Source organism: Abramis brama (assembly GCF_963993115.1).
Source record: "Abramis brama genome assembly, chromosome: 19".
Lineage (NCBI taxonomy): Eukaryota > Metazoa > Chordata > Actinopteri > Cypriniformes > Leuciscidae > Abramis > Abramis brama.
In genome coordinates this window covers 32,569,175-32,591,954 of record NC_139981.1, presented here as the reverse complement: position 1 = coordinate 32,591,954, position 22,780 = coordinate 32,569,175, and the positions used below count along the sequence as shown (strand labels likewise).

The 22,780-nt window shown below is 37.5% G+C and overlaps 2 protein-coding genes across 3 annotated transcripts in view; one reads left to right on the top strand and one right to left on the bottom strand.

The window, feature by feature from the left end:
- hmgcll1 (3-hydroxymethyl-3-methylglutaryl-CoA lyase like 1) overlaps window positions 1–22,780 on the bottom strand; it is a 47,882-nt gene continuing 25,102 nt past the window's right edge. Inside the window, exons 8-11 of one of the 2 annotated variants that reach the window (XM_084093600.1) lie at window positions 17,079–17,204; window positions 15,156–15,230; window positions 759–921; window positions 79–196 (exon numbers count right to left, since the gene is read on the bottom strand). In XM_084093600.1, coding sequence (XP_083949726.1) covers window positions 793–921; window positions 15,156–15,230; window positions 17,079–17,204 — 330 coding nt within the window. In that variant the 3' untranslated portion in view covers window positions 79–196; window positions 759–792. Of the gene's footprint in view, window positions 197–758; window positions 922–15,155; window positions 15,231–17,078; window positions 17,205–22,780 lie in introns of both variants that reach the window. The other variant, XM_084093599.1, reaches the window with a different exon arrangement.
- gfral (GDNF family receptor alpha like) lies at window positions 1,605–11,933 on the top strand. Its single transcript, XM_084093598.1, has 9 exons — window positions 1,605–1,670; window positions 2,451–2,576; window positions 5,491–5,643; window positions 6,964–7,005; window positions 7,580–7,907; window positions 9,941–10,188; window positions 10,306–10,491; window positions 10,583–10,667; window positions 10,793–11,933. Exons 1-9 carry the CDS (start codon window positions 1,640–1,642, stop codon window positions 10,872–10,874), a joined length of 1,281 nt encoding a protein of 426 aa, XP_083949724.1. The 5' UTR covers window positions 1,605–1,639; the 3' UTR covers window positions 10,875–11,933.

The window sequence follows — 22,780 nt, the reverse complement described above, 5'->3', positions numbered from 1 at the left end:
AGAATTTATTCTGATTCAAGGGGAATCAGAGGGACGAAGTGACAAGGCGCAGTCAGAGGAGTGTAGTGCCGAGGCGAGGGCAGGGCGACGAAGGACCAAGGCAGAGCCGGAGGGACGAGGGAGCCCGGCGGAGCTGGTGGACTGATGGGCCATGGTGGAGATGAGGGAGGTAGGAGCCAAGGTTGAGCTGATGGATCTGTGGACCGAGGTAGAGGTAGAGTTCAACATGGGTTATAGGTCGAAAGTTGAATGAACGAGTACTTATGTCCTTTCGATTTCTTACAGGTTGAGTTGTTGTTGCCCATAACACGCTAGCATTCTGCTAATTAACGCTGATTGGTCAGTGAAGGACTGATTACGACCAGAGATACCGCTTGATGGCATCGTGGCATCCGAAGCGGGACCAGAAACAAACAAAACAAAAACTCTTCTAGCACGTGTATTTACCTGTGTCAGCTGTGTTGTGTGTTTACCTGTGTCAGCTGTGTTGTCGATGCCTCGAGAGAAAAGAAAGTGCAGAGCGTGAAAGCACCAAAGTGACTGAAGGATTGCTGTAAAGCAGTATCTCTGGTCGCATGATGTGTATGACGTCATTGACATTTTAAAAGACTTTTTAAAGCAAATAAGTGACTCTAAAAAATCTAACACCCATCAATGTGTAATTTTTTTGCATCTCCTTTCGAATACAACATTCAAATTACTAGACAAAAAATTATTTCCTGAGAAAAGTGGATTTTGAGGGGTAAAGCGCCATAGACCTCCATTCATTCTGCACTCGTCCTGTGAGCGCCCTCATGTGGAGCCAGAGTGGAACTGCAACCAGTTCAGAAGCCGGAAGTGTACTGAGAGTGGAAGTTCTCCCCTTATTAGACATTCCCTGGTAGTCCCCAAGTTGCAAGGTTGGTTTTCCGCCTGGGAACGCTGGGGAGAGCGGGGAAAGTCACCAAAATCACCAGAACAGGTTGTTTAACCATCCAAATGATTTCTAGACAGTTTTATTAAGTTAAAAAAGTTACCAAGTTCTGCTTTAATAAACATACTAAATACTGTCTGAATCAAAGTTTAAAATTACACAAAGTAATATCTGAGGTTTAGAAGATAGAATAAGAAATATCACAAAAAGCAAATTTGAGCACAGCTGATCTAATTTTGATTTTGATCTGATTCTGAACCACTGACAGAAAAAGCTGAACATTGAACACCGTAGCAAGTTTCAACATTACCCTGCTGCTTGGGTAACAGCTTGCTATATTGCCCAACACTACATAAACTACAGAAAAAGTTCAGGACTTTTTGGGCTTGACTGATGCTGAAACTGGTTAGTGGTATTTTAGGGATGTTTTATATATATATATATATATATATATATATATATATATATATATATATATATATATATATATATATATATATATATAACATCCCTAAAAGTTCAATATTTCTTTAATATGATCCTACATCAAATCCTGAGCCAGTGACCCGAGAGCCGACCCTCATTACACACGGCAGTGCAGGTGAGTGACATTCAACACTCGCACCTGAGAGGATTATTCACGTGACGTCATGCTGGGGTGAAGAGAGCGCTGAAGAGGAGCTGTTCACTCGCACAGGTGCTTCACACTGACACTCCAACAACATCATGAAGGTCATGAAGGCAGCTTTTCTCATCGGTGAGTCTCATCTATATTAAGGATTAGTGAGCTTTCAGCAGTTCAGTGCTTCATTGATCCTGGAAGTTCTTCTTGAAATTGATTTATCATGTGCTTGTTCCTGAAAATTTGCTAAGTGTTGCTAAGTGTTTCTCTGTATTGCGCTTGAAACTGGGACTAAAATCTGTTATTAAGTGTAAGTGCATTACAATTTAATTTAAAAAGAAAGAAAGAAAGAAAGAAAGAAAGAAAGAAAGAAAGAAAGAAAGAAAGAAAGAAAGAAAGAAAGAAAGAAAGAAAGAAAGTTTCAGGGGAAAATGTAATAAAGTTTGACACTGAAAAAAATCAGATTTCCTTTCTTCTACATTGTAAAGTTTATTGGAATACGTTTTACACACACACAAAAAAATACTATTTCAGTCTTTCTACTTCAAAATTTGCTTTTCCTTTGTAATTATTTATGAAATTTACAAGCAATTTCTGAAGTGAATATTCTGTCCTAACCCCACATCAATTATTTTCTCAGTGCACCAGAGATAAATATTATTTTAGAACGTTCTCAAATATTAATGGATGATAAGGATCATGAGCTTTTGTGTTGCTGTCATTCAAGCAAACGGGACGAATACGAGCACATTCTGAAAGGCATGTCAGTGTGTCATGCATATACAGAAACTTACAATGGTTTCAAAGGAAACATTTTTTACAAGACTCTTGATGCCTCCGTGTAGAACAGATGGATTGTTGTTTCTCAATGCATTAAGGTTAAGGCAATTATGAATTTATTATTTTCTGTTCCAGCATCTCATCTGCTGTTCCAGCTAGTTTCCATTAACACATCAAGAACTTCACATATGGACGCTTGTGTTTCTAAACGCATCTGCAGAAGTGAACAGGCTGTCCTCAGAGATATCTGCAATTATAAAGGTACAGGTTTTTTATTTAAACTTCTATGAAGCAAACAGAATGTCATCCATAATGCAACCAATTACTTGTTTAATGGAATAGGACCGGGGTTGGCTGGTGTCATGGGGTTAATAACTGGGTGCCGTCACAAAAACTAAAAAAAAACCCTGAATGTTTGCCCTCTTGATTCATACTAGTTGATTTTGTCAAGGCATTAAAAATTAAAAGCTTCTGAGGTGAGAGGGGGAGGTTGGGACACTGGTGTAATGTTTGAGTATAAGATTAATTAATCATTTATAGCATATTTGAACATTACTTATACATACACACAACAACCAAACGTAAAAAGTAAAACCATAAAAAAAAATACTTTATATATTTTTTCCAATTACTTGCCAAAGCAACATTTCTCATTTTAATTTAGTTTAACTGGATGTGCTAAAATTAAAACTTGAATAAAAATGAATAAAACTATGTAGATTTTTTTTTTAAAACTCCTAAAAATTATAAAAACACAAACTAAAATTAAGAGCTACATTAATTCGAAAAACATAAAAAATCTAAATATTAATAAGAAACTACTTTAGTATCTCAGTTATACTAAAATAACACTGATACTTTACAGGATTATTAACCACTATAAATCTATTATTTCTATAAGTTGGGTTATTCTGAGATATTCAACGAAGAGAACACTTTACGATAAAGTCGTATTTGCAAATATAAGTTAATGCATTTGTTAACCTGAACTAACTATGAGAAATATATTATTACAACATTTATTAACCTTTGTTAATGCCAGTCCCTGTCTCCTCTTGTGAAACGTCCCGTCACTGTGTTGGCAGTAACTGGATTAAAGCGCAATAGCCTTGAGCAAACTGCACACCTCAAACGGTGGCCGTATGCGCATCGAGGAAAGGGAAAAGGTCTGGCTTGAGGGCACGTTGAAGTTGTTTGTTGGCTGTGCTTGAGTGTGTGTGTGTTAGAGAGAGAGAAAGAAACACATTGGCCTCAGGGAAGCAAAGGGAATAACAATATATGAGATCATCTGTCCATATTCACATATGATGTTGACTGTGATGTTGATGCATTTTAACATCTGACCTTAATAATAATTTTGGAAAACCACTGGGCACTTTAGAAATCATAGATACAGTGAGGAAAATAAGTATTTGAACACCCTGCTATTTTGCAAGTTCTCCCACTTAGAAATCATGGAGGGGTCTGAAATTGCCATCGTAGGTGCATGTCCACTGTGAGAGACATAATCTAAAAAAAAAATCCAGAAATCACAATGTATGATTTTTTAACTATTTATTTGTATGATACAGCTGCAAATAAGTATTTGAACACCTGAGAAAATCAATGTTAATATCTGGTACAGTAGCCTTTGTTTGCAATTACAGAGGTCAAACGTTTCCTGTAGTTTTTCACCAGGTTTGCACACACTGCAGGAGGGATTTTGGCCCACTCCTCCACACAGATCTTCTCTAGATCAGTCAGGTTTCTGGGCTGTCGCTGAGAAAAACAGAGTTTGAGCTCCCTCCAAAGATTCTCTATTGGGTTTAGGTCTGGAGACTGGCTAGGCCACGCCAGAACCTTGATATGCTTCTTACAGAGCCACTCCTTGGTTATCCTGGCTGTGTGCTTCGGGTCATTGTCATGTTGGAAGACCCAGCCTCGACCCATCTTCAATGCTCTAACTGAGGGAAGGTTGTTCCCCAAAATCTCGCAATACATGGCCCCGGTCATTCTCTCCTTAATACAGTGCAGTCGCCCTGTCCCATGTGCAGAAAAACACCCCCAAAGCATGATGCTACCACCCCCATGCTTCACAGTAGGGATGGTGTTCTTGGGATGGTACTCATCATTCTTCTTCCTCCAAACACGTTTAGTGGAATTATGACCAAAAAGTTCTATTTTGGTCTCATCTGACCACATGACTTTCTCCCATGACTCCTCTGGATCATCCAAATGGTCATTGGCAAACTTAAGACGGGCCTTGACATGTGCTGGTTTAAGCAGGGGAACCTTCCGTGCCATGCATGATTTCAAACCATGACGTCTTAGTGTATTACCAATAGTAACCTTGGAAACGGTGGTCCCAGCTCTTTTCAGGTCATTGACCAGCTCCTCCCGTGTAGTTCTGGGCTGATTTCTCACCTTTCTTAGGATCATTGAGACCCCACGAGGTGAGATCTTGCATGGAGCCCCAGTCCGAGGGAGATTGACAGTCATGTTTAGCTTCTTCCATTTTCTAATGATTGCTCCAACAGTGGACCTTTTTTCACCAAGCTGCTTGGCAATTTCCCCGTAGCCCTTTCCAGTCTTGTGGAGGTGTACAATTTTGTCTCTAGTGTCTTTGGACAGCTCTTTGGTCTTGGCCATGTTAGTAGTTGGATTCTTACTGATTGTATGGGGTGGACAGGTGTCTTTATGCAGCTAACGACCTCAAACAGGTGCATCTAATTTAGGATAATAAATGGAGTTGAGGTGGACATTTTAAAGGCAGACTAACAGGTCTTTGAGGGTCAGAATTCTAGCTGATAGACAGGTGTTCAAATACTTATTTGCAGCTGTATCATACAAATAAATAGTTAAAAAATCATACATTGTGATTTCTGGATTTTTTTTTTTTAGATTATGTCTCTCACAGTGGACATGCACCTACGATGACAATTTCAGACCCCTCCATGATTTCCAAGTGGGAGAACTTGCAAAATAGCAGGGTGTTCAAATACTTATTTTCCTCACTGTAATTATGCTGCTCAATTAAAGGATTAAAGGCTTGATAAACAATCAGTATTGCAGCACTTACAATAGCTATTAAAAATTGATGAACGCATTGTGTGATCCAGATGAATAGTTCACTCATGTCAAAGCTGTCATGTTGAAAGTGCTTCTAGTAAAGTCTGCTTTTATCTGTGTGGAAAAGATGGAGGCTGCCACACGACTGACGCAAAGGTCTGTAACGCCACCCTTCAGATGATGTTGAGCCGCTGGCCGGCGCTGGGAGAGTGTGTGTGTTCTGGGCCGGATCCGTGCCGCGCTCTACAACAGCTGTACTCTCAGTGCCAGCATCGCTTGGGTATACACCACCACATACATTAAACACTGCAATATCGGTAACACTTTATAATAACTGCACACTATTAATCATTAGTTAAGCATTAGTAAACAGTTAATTCATCATTTATAAAGCATTAACAGACATTAATAAGCAGTTTATAAATACAGCTATAAATGCTTTATTCTTGATTTATAAGCATATCTATAATGTGTTTAATAATTGTATTTTCATACTTTATTAATGATCAATTTATCATTGATCAGTGATTTTTGTGTGTGTGTGTGTGTGTGTGCGTGCGTGCGTGCGTGCGTGCGTGCGTGTGTGTGTGTGTGTGTGCGTGTGTGATTGTTTTTAGTAATTGAGGGTTGAGTTGTTGTCTGTGGTAATTGAGTTTTAGGACTCTATGAAAAACAGTTTAAATCTGGCAAATTCACTCAGAAAATCCTTTTGAAGGATCTGCATGCAAATTAAAGTGACTGTTTGGCTGTCAAGCCCCCAAAAGGACACAAAAGAAATTAAAAATAAAAAGTAATCATGAAAGTATCATAAAAGTAGTCATTATGACTTATTGGCACTATCCCAGCTAACAAAAACATGTTCTAAGATATTTTTTTTTTTTACATTCCTATTAAGTTAAACTTTCAAAACTTTTTTATTTTTTTGTTATGTTAGAACGTTAGAACGTTAGAGGAACATTCCATTCTATTTTTGAAAACATTCTGAGAATGTTCCCTGTTAGCTGATCCTTCTAATGATTAAATGACTTTCTGAGAATAATGGTAAATAAAAGGGAATCAGTTATGCATAATATAACCCCCCCCCCCCCCCCCCCCAAAAAAAAATGTTTTAAGAACATTTTCTGTTAACATTATAGGAACATACATCAAACATCATTATGGATTTTCCATGCACATTATTTTCATCACAATGTTTTCTGCTAACATTACAAGAACATTCAGCGAACACTCAAACACTTATTTTCTTCTCAAAACTATGAGAACATATCATATGTCATAACACTGTTCGAAAACATAATTTTAAGAATGTTTTGTCATTACATAACATTAACATAACCCTTAAAATACTTTAGTTAGAAGTTATGGGAATGTTCCCTGTTCCTGGGATATTCCAAGTTCCTATTCCAAGGAACAGAACTCAGTTTACCTGGAGCGTTGCGTCGCTGGATCATTTTTAATTCAGAAGAATTCTGAGCTTTGGCAAAAGAGATTTTTGTGTGTGTGTGTGTGTGTGTGAATAAGGACTTACATTCAGGTTTGGATCGGCATGAGGGCGAGTAAATGCTGACAGAATTCAAATTTTTCCTCTAATGTTTTCCAGCTCAAAAAAACAAGAAACTTGAGGCAGAATGGAAAACCAGTGGTAAGATATTGTTCTGTATATAGAGCACCAAAGCCTTTTGTAAACTGATAACTGCATGGATGCTGTGATCTCCTCATTGGACACTCTCATAAAGTGTTGTCAAAGGTACTGACTTCTATACCAAGTCGGTACTGAAATTCTTAAAATATAACGCTTTGAGCGCTGTTGAGCGGAATCATAAACACCTCTGATTGGCCATTGTACTCACACACTCATTAAATATGTCTGTGATTGGCTACAATGATCAGCACTTCAAAAACATGTTGTATATATACATCAATGTCGCTCTTCACCAAGCGCTTACACAGATACACATGGGAGTGTTTGAAAGCAGGTAAGAGTCCTGCTTGTGCTTTCAAACGCTCACGCTTCCAAAACACTCTCAAACACTTCTGTGCGCTGATCATTATAGCCAAGCACAGACATATTTGATGAGTGTGTGAGTACAATGGCCAATCAGAGGTTTATGATTCCGCTCAACAGCGCTCAAAGCGTCACATATTTAGAATTTCAGTACCGACTTGGTACCGAAGTCAGTACTTTTGACAACACTACTCTCATTCCCTCGATCCAGTACACCACACAAGCAGATCCTGTCTTGAGGAGACGAAGGCTTGTCTTGGGGAGGAATCCTGCAACAGGCTGATGGTGCCATTTGTCCAGGAGTGTAACGCATACCAATGCAACCCCAGCCAGTGCACACAGGCAATGAGGCAGTTCTACTCAGCTCTTCCTCACGATGTGGCTGAGAGACTGGTGTTCTGTGACTGTGATCGAGAAGACCAGGAGTGCCAGCAGATGAAGGCCTCTCTACACTCTGGATCCTGTGCTAGCGACCCGTCACAGACTCCCTGGACCTGCCTGGAGGCTCTGGACACATGTTCTGGAGATGCATCGTGCAGGTGAGCCCTGAACACTGATGGCAAATCATTAACAACATGATTTACACTACGACATGTTCATAGAACTGCATTTCTGTCAACTAGGGGTGTAACGATACCCTCAAGTCACGATTCGATACATATCACGATACTGAACTCACAATATGATATTAATGTGATACTCCAAGATATATGGTAAAAGGTTAACAAAAAATTTACTGTTGATTAAAATGCTAAATTTGATATTACACTGTGTGTGTAAGTGAATAGGCTTGGACTTGGTGCTGGAAACCCAAAGCACAGGACAATAGAGACGCCAGAATAACAATATTCATGATTCTGAAGCTGAAAATCTTAGATGAATATGCTTTCACTCTTTTACTGACTATATATAATTAAAATAATGTAGGCCACTTTTTACTGCTAACTTAAGACATTTGGCATTATTAGGATACACAAATATTCCCCCATTGCATTATTATACATTATATTCAACATTATATATAGTAGTTTAATGTAGTAATGACACAAAAACTCTGAAACTTGAATTTTTACACACACAGTAATATTTATTTTAGGTGAACTATACACAATACATATTGTCACTAACCACGATACATTTTGTTGCATTTTTATATTGCGATATATTGTTACACACCCCTTCTCCAATTATAGCTCTTCGCAAGTTGACAAGTCACATTTTGGGATGCCAAGTTATTTCGATACTCCACTTTAGACTTTCTACCAACTAAGTAACTTTGCAGCTACATGTCAACTAGCAGTCATTAGAGTAGTTGCAAAGTTACTTAGAATTCACAATTTTATTATTTAAGAGCATTTCAGTCTAACCACAACATAGAAATGTTCAAAACCATAACAAGGCAAGAAGGAAATCTTCAACAAAGGAGTATAACACAAGTTCAAATCATAGTCCAGATGAAGTGTCCTTAATGACTGATGAATGAGGCCAAAAGAGAACAAATCTTCAAAACGCATAACAAAATGCACAATTCACGACGATAACAAATGTAGGATTACAGTATAAATACTACTTCCATTGAGCTGTAGAACCATAGATGTTCCTCAAAATAGGGTTGAGTTGAGCAAACACTCAAAGACTGCGTCTGAAATCTCATACTCTCTGATTAGGTGCTCATTTTGAATATGTATTTACTTTGCGACCACTAAAAAAGTATGTTCTATAAAAGTATGGATGTGACATCTCGCTCTTCCTCATCTACTTAAGCATCCTAGGAAGTTTCCTTTAGCATTTACTTTGGATTTCATTGCTGCATTGGAACAACATCTATTGTGAAAAAGATTAAATTGAGCAAGTCATCCAGAAAAGTACTAGTCGGCGGGTCAGTGTTTACTAGTATATGAATCACTACACACAGTAGAGTCCAATGTGGCCAGAGTGTGTGAGATGAAATGAGTGCAGAAATCAAAAGACACATACGCATTCAGTCTCTATTGCCAGATTAATGCTGCTTGCATTGTCTTAAAATTGTCCCATTCGTCTGTGGTCGATTCTTTTCAGATTTGTGTAAATCATGCCACAAATTTTACCGGTTTCACTTTATTTTGATGGTCCCTTTAACACGTTCTGTTGACTATAAGTAACGCTGCACCTACATGTCTACTAACTCTCATTACAGTGTTAGTTAAGTATTAGTAGACTGGTAGGGGTAGGGTTAGATTAAGTTGACATGTAGTTGCAAAATTACTTATAGTCAGTAGAGTGTCTGTTGAGGACCATCACAATAAAGTGTTTGCAGATATTAAGCAGACAGTCTACTTACTCCAATGAAAGTTAGTTGACATATAGTTGCAGAGTTACTTATAGTCAACAGCACGTTCAAAAGGGACCATCAAAATAAAGTGTTACCATTTTACCAAATCGTGAAATATTCACAGATTAGTGTTGGTATAGATGTGCTGTATAGCCCAGATGATGAAGCTGGTTGACAAGCATGGTCTCTCCGGTTGACTGGAGAACTTTTAGGTAAGCTGGATGATGGTGCTGATAAAAACAAACTCTTTGCTATTCACAGGCAGATATTTAACACGTACCTGTCCAAGTGTTTTGGGGAAGAGGACGCTGCATATGATTCGCCCAGTGAATGGCTAAATCTTATAAACCCTGACATCTTTATTGGGGAAGACCTCCAATGCCGGTTGGCATTTGTGGAAACAATGGGTTCAATACTTCATCACCCATGTACTTGTGATGGATTACATCATCGTGACCAATATAAGTGCAATGAGCTGAAACAAATTTTCCAAGACAAGTCCTTCTTCAGTAAGTACTTTCAGAGGTCGTTGGCTAGTTTAACTGTGCGGTTGTATTCAACTTGAAGTATTGCTGGCATAGTCTCGTTGTGATTGATGTGTTCTGATTTAACCACTCAAATCGCAGAGCTCTCAAAAACCAAAGAAAATTTCCAACATGAAGAATTAATCATGAGGCGACAACCAACCAATGAGCCAAGCGCTGATCAGCAGTGGTTATGTGGTGAAACTGTCCAACATGAACAATCCGATGATTTAAGGAACAGGCAACAACCAACCAATGAATCAAGGGTTAAGCAGCAGTGGTTGAGTGGTGAGTTGATTCTCTTAAAAAGTGGGATTTCGCCTTAAACGTGCACTTTTTTTTATGTTGTAATTAAACATATTGTCTTTGTTTATACCAGATCAACTGTTGCACCTACTGATATATGTCTCTGCATTAACGGTAGTGGTGTTGTTCATTGTCAGCCTGGTTTTGCTCAGACTGAGGTAAGTTGTCATTAGTTTAATGCATTATGATGCACACAAAATAATGTAGAGAATATAATTTAGTTAATTCTATGAGAATTATTACTTATTATTTTACTAATGATTTTTGTTGCCTTTATTTTAAGGAGAATACACCAATCTGCTGGTAAACCAACTTTTGAGGCCCATCAGTCAAAGTCTCTAACGTTGTCATCTGTTATTTTATAAAATTCTGGTTTCTTTAGGGGAAACTTTGCACATTGTAGTTAAACCAAGCTGCCAAAATTTTCTACTTCCAACGCTGACATTATAACGTCCGTAACTTAGAGGAAACATCCCGTAGCACCACAAAAAAACTTTAAATGAAGTGCATCATGAGCTTATAATAAATTAGTTGTACTCTCAAGTAATAAAAAAGTTATGCTTTGTGTAGTTCAGTTTTGCAAAATATCGTTCAGTACAGCCAATTGTTTGTAATGGTCTTCTCTGGTTCTGTTTCAGGACATAAACTATAAATAAAGTGTTAATGAGCAACATTTAGAGTCTCTAATGTCAGTTCTCTCATTCAACTTTATTAAGTTATGGAAGATGAATATCCAGCACGAGGAAAGAGGTCATATATGTTCTTGTCTTCTTCTGCCCATCTGAAATTCATCAGGGTACATCAGTCTGTCTTGTCTCCTTTCCTGCCGACACTCGACACCTCGATCCAGATGTTTTTAAGTCTAATGATGTGTTTCCTGAACCCCAGTGTCAGGAGCACACTAAATCACCATTAGGAACTTCACCACAGACATTAATGAGGCGTTTCACCAAAGTCGTTGTCTTACCCCTCATGGTTAAACTTTTATCACAAAGGGTTTAACAGTGTTGAAGACGAACATGCTTTTTTCATTAACTCATTTATATTTGCATATTATTATACATAATAGTTTATTGCAACAACACTTGTGTTTATTTCATTATACATTCTCTCAAGCCTGTGTGCTTTTAGTTTGTATTTAATAATACACTTTAATGACTTATATTTACATAACATAATTTTAATCTTAATGGTTAATCTTAGAGTATCTATTCATGGTTACAACTTTTAAGATATTAAAACTTTGGTATAATATATACAACTTTACAACTTTGGTATAATATATAACAAAAATGTGTTTTGTGCTGTTCAAAGTTATAGGCAAAAATAACAATTGTATTCATGATAACATTAATACACTGGGATGCACATCTTTTGAAATGCATTATATATACAGGCAGCCAGTAAACTCTAACCTTTCTACATTATCTCTTTGTGTCTTTCTTTCCGATTTACTCTGTGTGCCTAAAACTAAATTGCACATCAGGGATTAATAAAGGTAAATCAAGGTAAATAAAGGTATGGGTATCGTTTGAATTTTAGCGATTCTGCTTAGCCATTCGGATTCTCTCACAGAATTCTCTCCAGAAGTCAAACATTTAGAAATCTTATTCTTAAATTTACTCTTACTTTTTGCTAAACATTCTCTTGCTGCTAAATACCATGAACAAAAATCAGCAGCCCTAAAAACACTTACATGAGGAATGGTTTTAACAAATATACTACAGAAAAACAACTAGACTAATATCAGTTTTGAATATTAAAGACAAATAAACAGTCAATAATAAAGTAAGAACAAATAAATAGACCTAAAACTGAACAAAGTTCAGGTATGAAAAATAATCAAATGCATAATAACAGGACATGGTTTTATATTATTAAACAAATATATATTAATCTTTAATAAAGTTACAAAAGTTATTCAGTCAAGAACAGGGAGTGGTTTTCATTTTATTTTGTTCTTTGATCCAAAATCATTAATGCAGATGGCAGCAGGTTTATTAGGCTGCTGTCACTTTAAGACTGAATGCACGGATCCAATATACTGTTACACATGTGTTTTTTCCTCCTCTTTTTACGTTTACTTAAAGCAACACTAAGGAACTTTTCCTCTTCGGTCGCTCTACAGGTTGGAAGCGGAATTGTCCATTACCGCTGTCGTAAATATTTTCGCCGCCCACAGCCTACTGTCGCGCGCACACACGCTGTAGATAAACTGCGGGCGGCTTTGGAATGAACGATGTCCAATAAATGAAATTTACACATCAGTTTGCTATGTCAGTAATAGGGTTGGCCCTGCCTTCACTTGTTAAATCACGCAGGGATCAAGTTATGGCAGTGTGCTGTAATAAACAGCGGTGTCCATATGTTAGCTTTCGCTTGTATACAGCTGAGAGTGAAAAGGGCTGAATATCTATTACCTTCTCAAATATGAGCAATATACAGGCAAACAGAGCGCTGGTTTAACACTCACCCAAAACAATTAGAGCCCTGGATAAACATGGCAAGGAGAGTAGGGTAAATAATAGACCGCAAGAGATCAAGTCAAACATGTTTGCTCAGAGTACATCCCACCTGTATTTAAACTAGATCTAAAGAAATATAGAGATGCAAGCTGTCAGTCAAAAGTAGGCAGCATCATGAATGTCTTAAAAATTGTTTTTATTCACCAAATTACTTAACATATATACATGCAGCCTTTACTAACAAGAAACGATGGCTTCCAAACGTGTCCAACTATAACAACGCAGGTTAACAAGTTGGAAAAGATATTGGTAAAGATATGTGATGTTAGTACAAAGACAGGAATAAGCAATTTAGTACAAAGACAGCATTAAGGAACAATGCCATAGATCAGGGGCGTAGTTTGTGGGGGGGTTGGGGGGGAGATATTTAATATTTAAATATTTAAATCTATGCATTACAACCCCCCCAATATTTATACCATGATCACATGAAAAATATGCAGAATATTTTTTTTTTAGGAGGCATACCCAAACTTCAACTTCAATGTTCAAACCAAATCTACGCCCTTGCCATAGATACTAAAACAGACATTGTTAATGCTCAAATGATTCGCACTACATATTTATAAAGTTACTTTTATAGTTCCGACTTGCAGTATATTTGAAGTGCTGATATGGCTGTACATACTACTGTACATTAATGTGAATTAAAGCAGCATATGCAGGCTATATTACTTGGTGGAGGAATTCATTATTATAGTTATTAAAATTAATAAACGTACAGATTTAATACTTATGTCTTAACATATTGCTGTAGATTTTTTGCTAATGCTGTGAACATGACAGTACATGATGTGAAAGATAATAAGCAAACTCTTACTGCTTTAATGTCACCTGTGGTGATCAATCTACACTCTCTCTCTCTCTCTGCATAATTGTAACTGTATTGAGCAGGATATGAATCATGAAAAAAATTATTTACTCTCACAGGAGGTAATGAGCCTCTTATCATGTATAATTGGGGGATGTTATCTTGGCTATCTATCTATTCTTTGGTGTAAAATTTATTTTGGTGTAAAACACACACACACACACACACACACAGTAGATATTATTAACTTGAATACTGCATCAGCAGCTCTTAAAATGGAGAAAATATATTGTATGTTTTGCTAATATTCCCATTAAGCTATGAAATCATTAGTTTCTGAATATTATATATATATATATATATATATATATATATATATATATATATATATATATATATATATATATATATATATTAAACATGTAAATGCTTTAAAAAAATGTTTAATACAAACACTAAAGGAACATTCCATTGTGATACAAACTTTACATTTACATTTACATTTAGTCATTTAGCAGACGCTTTTATCCAAAACTAGGACTAGATTAAGCGAGGACTAGATTAGGACTACAAACTAGGACTAGATTAAGCGAGGACTAGATTAGGACTACAAACTAGGACTAGATTAAGCGAGTCATCATGAAGAGGCAAAAACAAAAACAACGCAAGAAGTGCTCAAGATACGAAGTTCAGGCATTATTCAGAGTAGCATAAGCCTGATAAGTGAGGTTTTAGAGGGAAAGGGGAGGTTTTTTTTTTTTTTTTTTATACGGTTAAGTGCTCACGGAAGAGATGGGTTTTCAGCTGTCTTTTGAAGGTTGTCAGGGAAACTGTAGAACATAATTACTGCCACTTTAAGGGAAAGTTACATTTGAATGTTCTGAAACAAGTATTTGTAACATTTAAGAAACGTTAGACAAAAGTCCAACTAAATCGTTTCAGAAAAAAAAAACATTCTACAAGTCATGTATAAATAATGATTTGTGCGAACATTATTAAAGAGCAGATAACTTTGGACGAACATGCTATCAACATTACTGGAGGAACGTTTGTTCATAACTTTGAGAAAACCTTGCCAGAACAACATGAGAAGTGTTCCCTGTTTGCTGGGATACTCCCCCTCATATTCACTGGCAGACATAGAGCAGAATCTCAAAGATTTTGTTCTTCATTTCACATTATTGTTATTTTATTTTTTTCAAAATGTTTGTTGTTGTTGTTGTTCAATATGGTCTTAGACTTTGGACTTCACTGTATGTATTTCTTTACTTAGAATGAAAAGGCTAGATGTTTATAGCAGCCTGGCTGACCTTGGAGTTACTGGTTCGATTTAAGGCTCTGCAGATGAAATCTCCTGCTTCCATCACCTTCAACAGGTCCACCCCCTGCATCAGAAACACAAACAGGCTCAACTGAGCTGGTGTAGACACCAGGGGGCGCAACAGCAAAAGAAATTGGAAGTCAGAGTTTAGTGTTGCTGCGATGCTATCTGTGAGAGGATTAAAAAGAGGAGGCAGTTAAAGGGTGTGGATAAAACATGTGTGAGAAACTGTAGAACATAATTACTGCCACCAGAATATCAGGTATATCAGGACTGTTATCCACAATTTTACCTAATAATGCCCTCCAGACACCCTTTCACACACCCATGCGTATATTCTATGACAAAAACAATTTTCCACATTTTGTTCAAATGTTCTTGAGACAACAGGGAAAACTGAGTAATGGAAAATCTGGGAGTGTAGTCGAAGTGTATGTATAAACATATAGTGTGGTCTCAGAAAGTATGTGGATACAAAAGCCAAGCATAGAAATGTGTGCATGTCTTTGCATGATGTAACAAAACATCAGACCAAGTGTTATTTATTTTAAAAAACAAAATGTCTCACAATTATACAATAGACATGCTTCCCAAAATGATGCCAAAAAGTATCAGGACACTTTCTAATTTAATTAACATGAACTCCACCTGTGGTTTCTCTGCTTGCACACATCCACTAACTTCATGCATCCGCCTTACTCATACATCCACAAAGAAAATCACCGTTACAAAAATAGCTCAGAAAAGTAAAAATGAAAAAAGCTTGTGGAAACCATTTGTTTGATTCCAGTTTGATGCCAGCATTTGATTGATACCAGTTGTTTGGTTATTCAGCATCTAATGACATTCAGACATTTTTTGGCCATATACTTTATTGAAAATGGGCTTTCAATAAAACTATCTGTCTAGAGAAAACAGAGAAAAAAGGCTGTTGTCTTCCCTTTTGCCAAATATGTAGGAAAACATCAATACCCATAATGCACTGGGCATGTTGCCGTCCAAGGCCACTCCCACCAGTCTGCTATAGATACGCTTACCAGAGTCAAACACCACCTTGATTTAGTAGAAAATACTTCTTAGCAAACTTTTAGTCAAATGGTGTTGACTAGTATTGTTCCCGGGTGCAAGAATTCAAAGAGTAAATGTTTAGCGGGAGTGAGTTACTTTCAGTTTCAGTGAAGGATCCAGCGTGTTGTAGGCAGCGGATAAAGGCTGCAAAGAATCGTAAATACGGAGAGAAAGCCCCGACGGGAAATCTGAAAAACCTCAGAATAAAACAATTTAAATGATAATTGCAACTTTATATCTCACAATACTTACATTATAACTCGCAATTGCGAGTTTGTATCACTCAATTCTGAGAAAAAAAGTCATTAACTTTTTTATTTTTTTATTCTGTGGCGGAAACAAGATCCCATAGTTTTAGGCCAAACGGAGGGGAAAACGTTCCGTCAGTTCAGCCAATCAAAAGGCATCGCGTGCAGGTCAGAAAGCTGTTGCCATAATTTTTGGCCATAGTGCTGTTTAAGGAGTAGACAAAGTACAACACAATCTTCAATGATAAACCCACTCTTATAATAACTGTTCCATTAATAACCCTCTGCTGATCCGACTCTTCTTGTGCTGGGATACAAACGTGCGGAAGTATGATCTGCAATTTTCACGAACGACATGGAGCTGTCAGCCTAGAACATATACTACAGCCTCATAGCATAATTGCCTAAGTGATATTTAAAAAAAAATGACTTAGGCAATTATGCTATGAGGCTAACAGAACATATCTACCTACTACATACATTGTAACAATACAAAGCAGGTTGAACACTGGCGACAGGACACTTCAAGTGTCTAAACGTTCTGTTGTTTATTAACGTAACATTCTTGATGGTCAATATAAAAAAACAAGACTTACGGTTTCAATTCCAAGACCATGTAGCATGTATAAAACATCCTCTGTAGAAACATTGCCAGACGCTCCCTTGGCATACGGGCATCCTCCGAGGCCGGCAACCGAGGAGTCGACCACAGAAACCCCCATCTGCCAAACGCAAATGAAGAAGGCCAGTTAAAACCAACGTACGAGACCCAGGGGTGTAAGTCCTGAGAACAATAGTGTCCATTATCTCAAGGTATTTGCGTGTTACTCAGTTTCCTGCAGATTGGCATATATAGAACATCTGGTACATTATAGAGCACCTGTACCTTCTATTGGACTGCATTTTTCTTGGAAGTCCCATTTAACTAGGCATTACTTGAACCAGGATATGATGCTATGGTAATTCTACCCTGGGTATTAATCACATATTAAAGAAAACATGAGGGTGAACGAGGAGATTTATTTTAATGTAATAAATGTGTTCTTTCAGGGTCGAATGTGAGCACAAAATGGGAAATAACAATCGTAAATGACCTCTGTTGGGACAGCACTCCCTTTTCCAAAACCAGATTTTGCTAATGTGAAAGATACTTGGTTTTGGCAAACGGGAGATCCGTTTGAACCCAAGGCGAAATAATAATTCAATGTTAATCACGCAGAGGCACTATGGTTTAACCTCGAGTACAATGCCTCAGTCTTCAGTGGTCCTGAATAAATACAGCTCATACATATGAAAAAATAATCACCTGTAAATGTGTCTACTGTCTCCGTGAACTTGCACAGCAGCAGGTTGGATTGCACAATGTTCATAATCAGAGTAATTGTGGATTTTCAACGGGGTGTGGAAAAAAGGCATTTTTTACAGTGGACCACAAGTGTCTGGCCTCCATATGAGAATTAATGATGCGTTTTGGGCCAGTTTTGCACGTCTGCGCTTTTGTTGGAGCGCTTAACCAAACACCCAGAAGATGTTGCTAAGCAAAGAATTAGATTTAGGCCTACTACTAAACTCCTATGAACTTCAATGAACTCTTTCAAGCTGCTGATATGACTCCCTTTAGTTTATGAAACATGAGTTGAAGTCCTCCTTAAAAGAACCAAACTGGGATCACATTTGGGCTCACTTGAGTTGTGACCGGGTCTCAGTTCATTGTCTTTTACACTTTCACTGATGTATCTTGTATTAGTACTATACTACTATTACACTGAATACTTGAGTCCGATTAGGGTTGTTCAATTTTTGGACTAAGGCAAAGGCAAACTAAGAACTCTGAATATGTTGCTTAACTTACATACTCTACAAACACACTTTTTGCCTGAAGTCACTTTTTTGTAGTTTTTGTAGTTTTGTGTTGGGATATTTCAACACTCTGAGTTCAGCGATATTTGCCAGGTGTTTTCTAAGTGCTATATGTTTTCCAGTGATCCTGAAGTCATTGATTATCTCTTCAGGTGTTTGATTAGGATTGGAGATAAACTTGCAGGATAGCGGCCCTCCATAACCGATGTTGCCCATTCCTGAGGCATTATTAACTATTAATGTCTTAATTTCATTCGCACACATGGTGGTCAAAGCTGTTATTAGTGCTGAATGCATTTCTGTGTGTTTTTGACAATAATGAATATCTTCTTAGAAATAAAATAAGAGAGTGATCTCTTTCTCTGTATGCCATCATTACCTAACCTGTAACAGCCACAATTATTTCATTTATTTTGCCTCTACCTACATTTTTGAAAAACATTACATTTATAGCAGATTCCACCTGAAATAAACACTAGTGGCAGTAAAACTTTTATTTATTTTTGTTAACACTTTATTTTACAGTTACATGTACGTACTAGTAATGACAGTAAATGATGCATAATTACATGCAACTGGCCCAAACCCTAACCCTATAGTGAGTATGTGTTGTTAATTGCTATTATTAAGTAATTAAAATTATAATTACACTCTAACATAGACACCTTAAAAAAAACCACCTTTTTACACAAATTATGATTGCAAGGTCAGATTAACGATTAAAAAAAGATTTATTTTCACACAGTTTGTTGCACAATACTGTGTTACACTTTTACCATAGTGCATGAGTTGTAAACTAATCCATTTTATGGATCACATGACCAGCTCCATGTTTTCTAACATGGTAAACTTGCTCTCTAGCTCACCTGGTACAGCACTGAAACGCAAGTTACGATAAAAGAGCTCAAAGACTTGTAGAATCAAACTAAAATGGCATGGTTGCTTCAGCATATGTGTTTTTTATCTCACATTTAAAACTATTGGTTAGGTTTAGGGTAGAGTTTAGTGTAGGCAAAACCCCAGCTAACCAACAGTTTTTTTTATTTTATTTTTTATGTTATCATTTTGCAAACATTATCGGAACTTTACTTTTGAATGTTCTCTGAACACTCTGAAACAAGTAGCAACATAAATAAAAAAATAAAATAAAAAAATGTTACACCCAACTAAAACATTTCAGAAAAAAGTTCCATGAACAATGTATAGATAATGGGTAGCACTTTATTTTTCAGTCCTGTTCCCCATGTACATACTGTGTACCCAGTACTTTCTTAGTTAAGTACACTGTAAGTACACATAAGTGCATGTACTGTAAAATAAAGTGCAATTTTTGTGTTAATTAATGTTTTTGTGCTTATGTTTTGAGAACATTATTAAAGACCAGATCATTTTTTAAAGAACATTCTGTTAATGTTAATGTGAGAACGTTTATTCATAACTTTGCCAGAATGTTAGGGAAGTTCTGAGAACGTTCCCTGTGAGCTTGGACATGATTTTTAAGCGTGACAGAGCATTAACCTTTTAGTGTCACTCGCCGCTTCTGACCTGTCCCTGTTACATACAACAACCAACATAGTAAAAAGCTGCACGTTTATATGTTTTGAATAAAACTGAACAAGCTTTTAGCACCACTGACTGGACATCTCACTTTGAAAATGTTGTAAAACATGCAATAAGCAACATAATATCATCGTGCAGAAATGTCATCATATACACGTTTTCCCAATGAGCCTGGGTTGGGAAATGGAGTTAACAATGCATGTTTTAAAATGAAATGAACCAAAACATTGACCTGCTGTGCAGTAAACAGCACGCCCAGGACAACAAAACAACCTCTTTGTTAGACGCTAAATGACTGTCGAGCAGCAGTTGACAAAAAAACAATAACAGCCCCAAATAATTAAGTTACCGGATGGCTTCAGAAGATTTAGAATATAGAGCAGGACATGGCAAGGATATTCTTCTAAAATTCACCTTTTGTGTTCCAAGGGGAAAAGGTGTGTTAATGACAGAATTTAGATTATGGTCTGATCTACCACTTTAAATCAGCAGACAGCGTATTCCCTGCAGGAGCTCCGACTGGCTGTTGGCAGGTGTGTAAAATGAGTGTGTGCTGTATGTCGAAGAGCCTTGCAGGCCGTCTGGGTACCCAGAAGAACTTCTGAAAACTACACATTAGAAAGCCAAGCATCTATCTGCCAGCCCCTCTCTTTCTTTTTAGAAGCATTGCAGATTAAGGTATTACAATGTTTTCCATATGTCGTCCTGACTGTCATGAGAATATTAAAGACGTTTTCCAGCTTCCCAGCCAAAGCCAGATGTCGGGAGGAGGGTGGGGTGGGGGGGGGGGGTATGGGGGTGGAATCCAACAGAGCGGTGAAATTAACGCTCCTATCCTGCTTTTGACCTCGATATAGCATCAGTGGATATCAATAAGAAGTTGTATTCAGGTCCATTCAGACCTTTGGGGCATGGCGAGCTGACCAAGAAAATAATAATATCTGCTTTCCTTTGCTGAACAATGCTCCCTAATTGCTAGCTTTTCTCAGCAACAAGGCCCTATTTCATAGCTGGGCCGTCTGAGTCGCTTGTAATTGTTGTTTTTGTTGGCGAGAGGAAAGGGACTCATGCCGCTTTGCACCGTACTTCAGATTTCCAGACATGGGCTTTTGACTTTTTGCGTCAGGGCAAGATATTCTGCAGGGCAGACGCTTTGTTGCGTAAACACGGAGTGGTAATTTGCTACGTCGCCAGTCCTTTCTGCATCCACCCGCTGTGTGATGGCAGACCAAAACGTACAGGGACTCGCTCCAGATTTGCTGACTGAATACTGTGCAAGGACATGATGTTCAGCAAACAGTGGTCAAACTGCAAACTGAAGCCGTTCAAATAGTTTAGCTTGGCTTAAAAACCAGATGTGGCGCTAAAATCACAGCTCACGTTGTCGGCCCGAGAGCCTTGGTGTTGGAGCTCTCGCAAAGACCTGCGTACGGTTGTGGCGGAGTTGCAGGCGTAGGAGGAAAGCTTGTGAGCTGAAGAAGACGAGGAACTTTGGAGGAAGCCAGACACGAACAATGACCACCTCAGTTGGCGCGTTCTTGCGAGTATGAATGGGAAGTCTGAAAGGCACAATGCAGAACGGTCTGTTTTCTGTGAAACGGAGTTAACTCTGACATTTCCACAAGAGATTACGTTTTTGGGAAACCCAGAGTACCGACAGCTTTCCGATTTGAGACAGAGCTTCCACGCAGTAAATAAATAAAGCTGTCTCTCTATGAAACCAAGACACAGCTTTTCCCTGGTAACATATTTCTGAGCGATCTGTATAGCAAGACAAAATAGAAAATAAATGACTTATTTTAAAGTAAAGATGGAAATTATATTTCATAGGGCCCTACGGCATGAATGCCCTCTATGGTTTGGGATCACGGTCTCAATGCCAAGGTAAAGAACTTGCCACCTGAATATATGTGACTCATGTAAACACCTCTATATCGAGTGGATATGCTGGATGACAATAGTTTCTTTGTACGACATGCATCTGCATGAGCTTGCATATATCCACATACAGGCCAAAAGTGATGTCCAGAGAGAGTATTGGATTTTAATGAGCTTACAAGTTCAATTAAACCAGCAAAATATGAGGAAAATATGTTAAATAGAACAAAACTCTAAACTTGGTTAAGGTATTGATCTAACAGAATTACAGCTACAGGTTTTATTTTACTTTGCAAAAAAGAAAATGCATAGGAAAGCAAAAAGCATACATTGACTACAACATAATCAGTTATTAATATTTCGTTGGTTCTCTCTTGTTTTTGCATGTGTTCATAATTTCTTTGTGTGACAATCTAGCCAAAAATTATGTCCGCACAACTTTGCATGTTTCATTGCGTTATTATCACACATAAAACCAATTGACTCCAAGAACAACTATGCTTACAAAATATTTAATACATTTTTAATAATATTTGAATAATGGATGAAAATGTCGATTTTCCTAGGTCGGACACCACTTTTGGTGAGTCCAATTCAATCCATTGGTATTGAATAAAATGCATAAAAGAAGAATTCAAATAAACTTAAGCCACTATAATGTTTATAAAATAAAATGTTTCTGAAAGTATAGTCAAGTAAATTTTCCTAATACCTGTAAACTCTAGTGCATTGCTTCAAAGCAGCTTTAGAGAAAAACAATTATTGCTGAATGTCTTAAAGGTTTCATAAACTATATCTTTCAGATTTGTTCATTTTGTTTTGAACTGTCCATAGAAACGTGTCCCCTCACTGACCAAGGCATTATTGTCCTGACATGACCTTTCACTAGAGAGAGTCGACCTGCCCTCAGGCCTGTGGGGAACGAACCAACACTTCAAATTCTAGCCAATGACCTCTTCACTGACCTCTTGCTAGGGGACACAACCTCCACAAGCTTTTA

What these genes read in the sequence shown, in the direction of transcription:
- gfral (XM_084093598.1), top strand. Translation starts at nt 1,640, where the DNA reads ATGAAGGTCATGAAGGCAGCTTTTCTCATCG. An exon ending in GAAGGCAGCTTTTCTCATCG is followed by an intron (nt 1,671 to 2,450) that starts GTGAGTCTCATC and finishes TTTCTGTTCCAG; the next exon opens with CATCTCATCTGCTGTTCCAG. An exon ending in CCAAGACAAGTCCTTCTTCA is followed by an intron (nt 10,189 to 10,305) that starts GTAAGTACTTTC and finishes CTCAAATCGCAG; the next exon opens with AGCTCTCAAAAACCAAAGAA.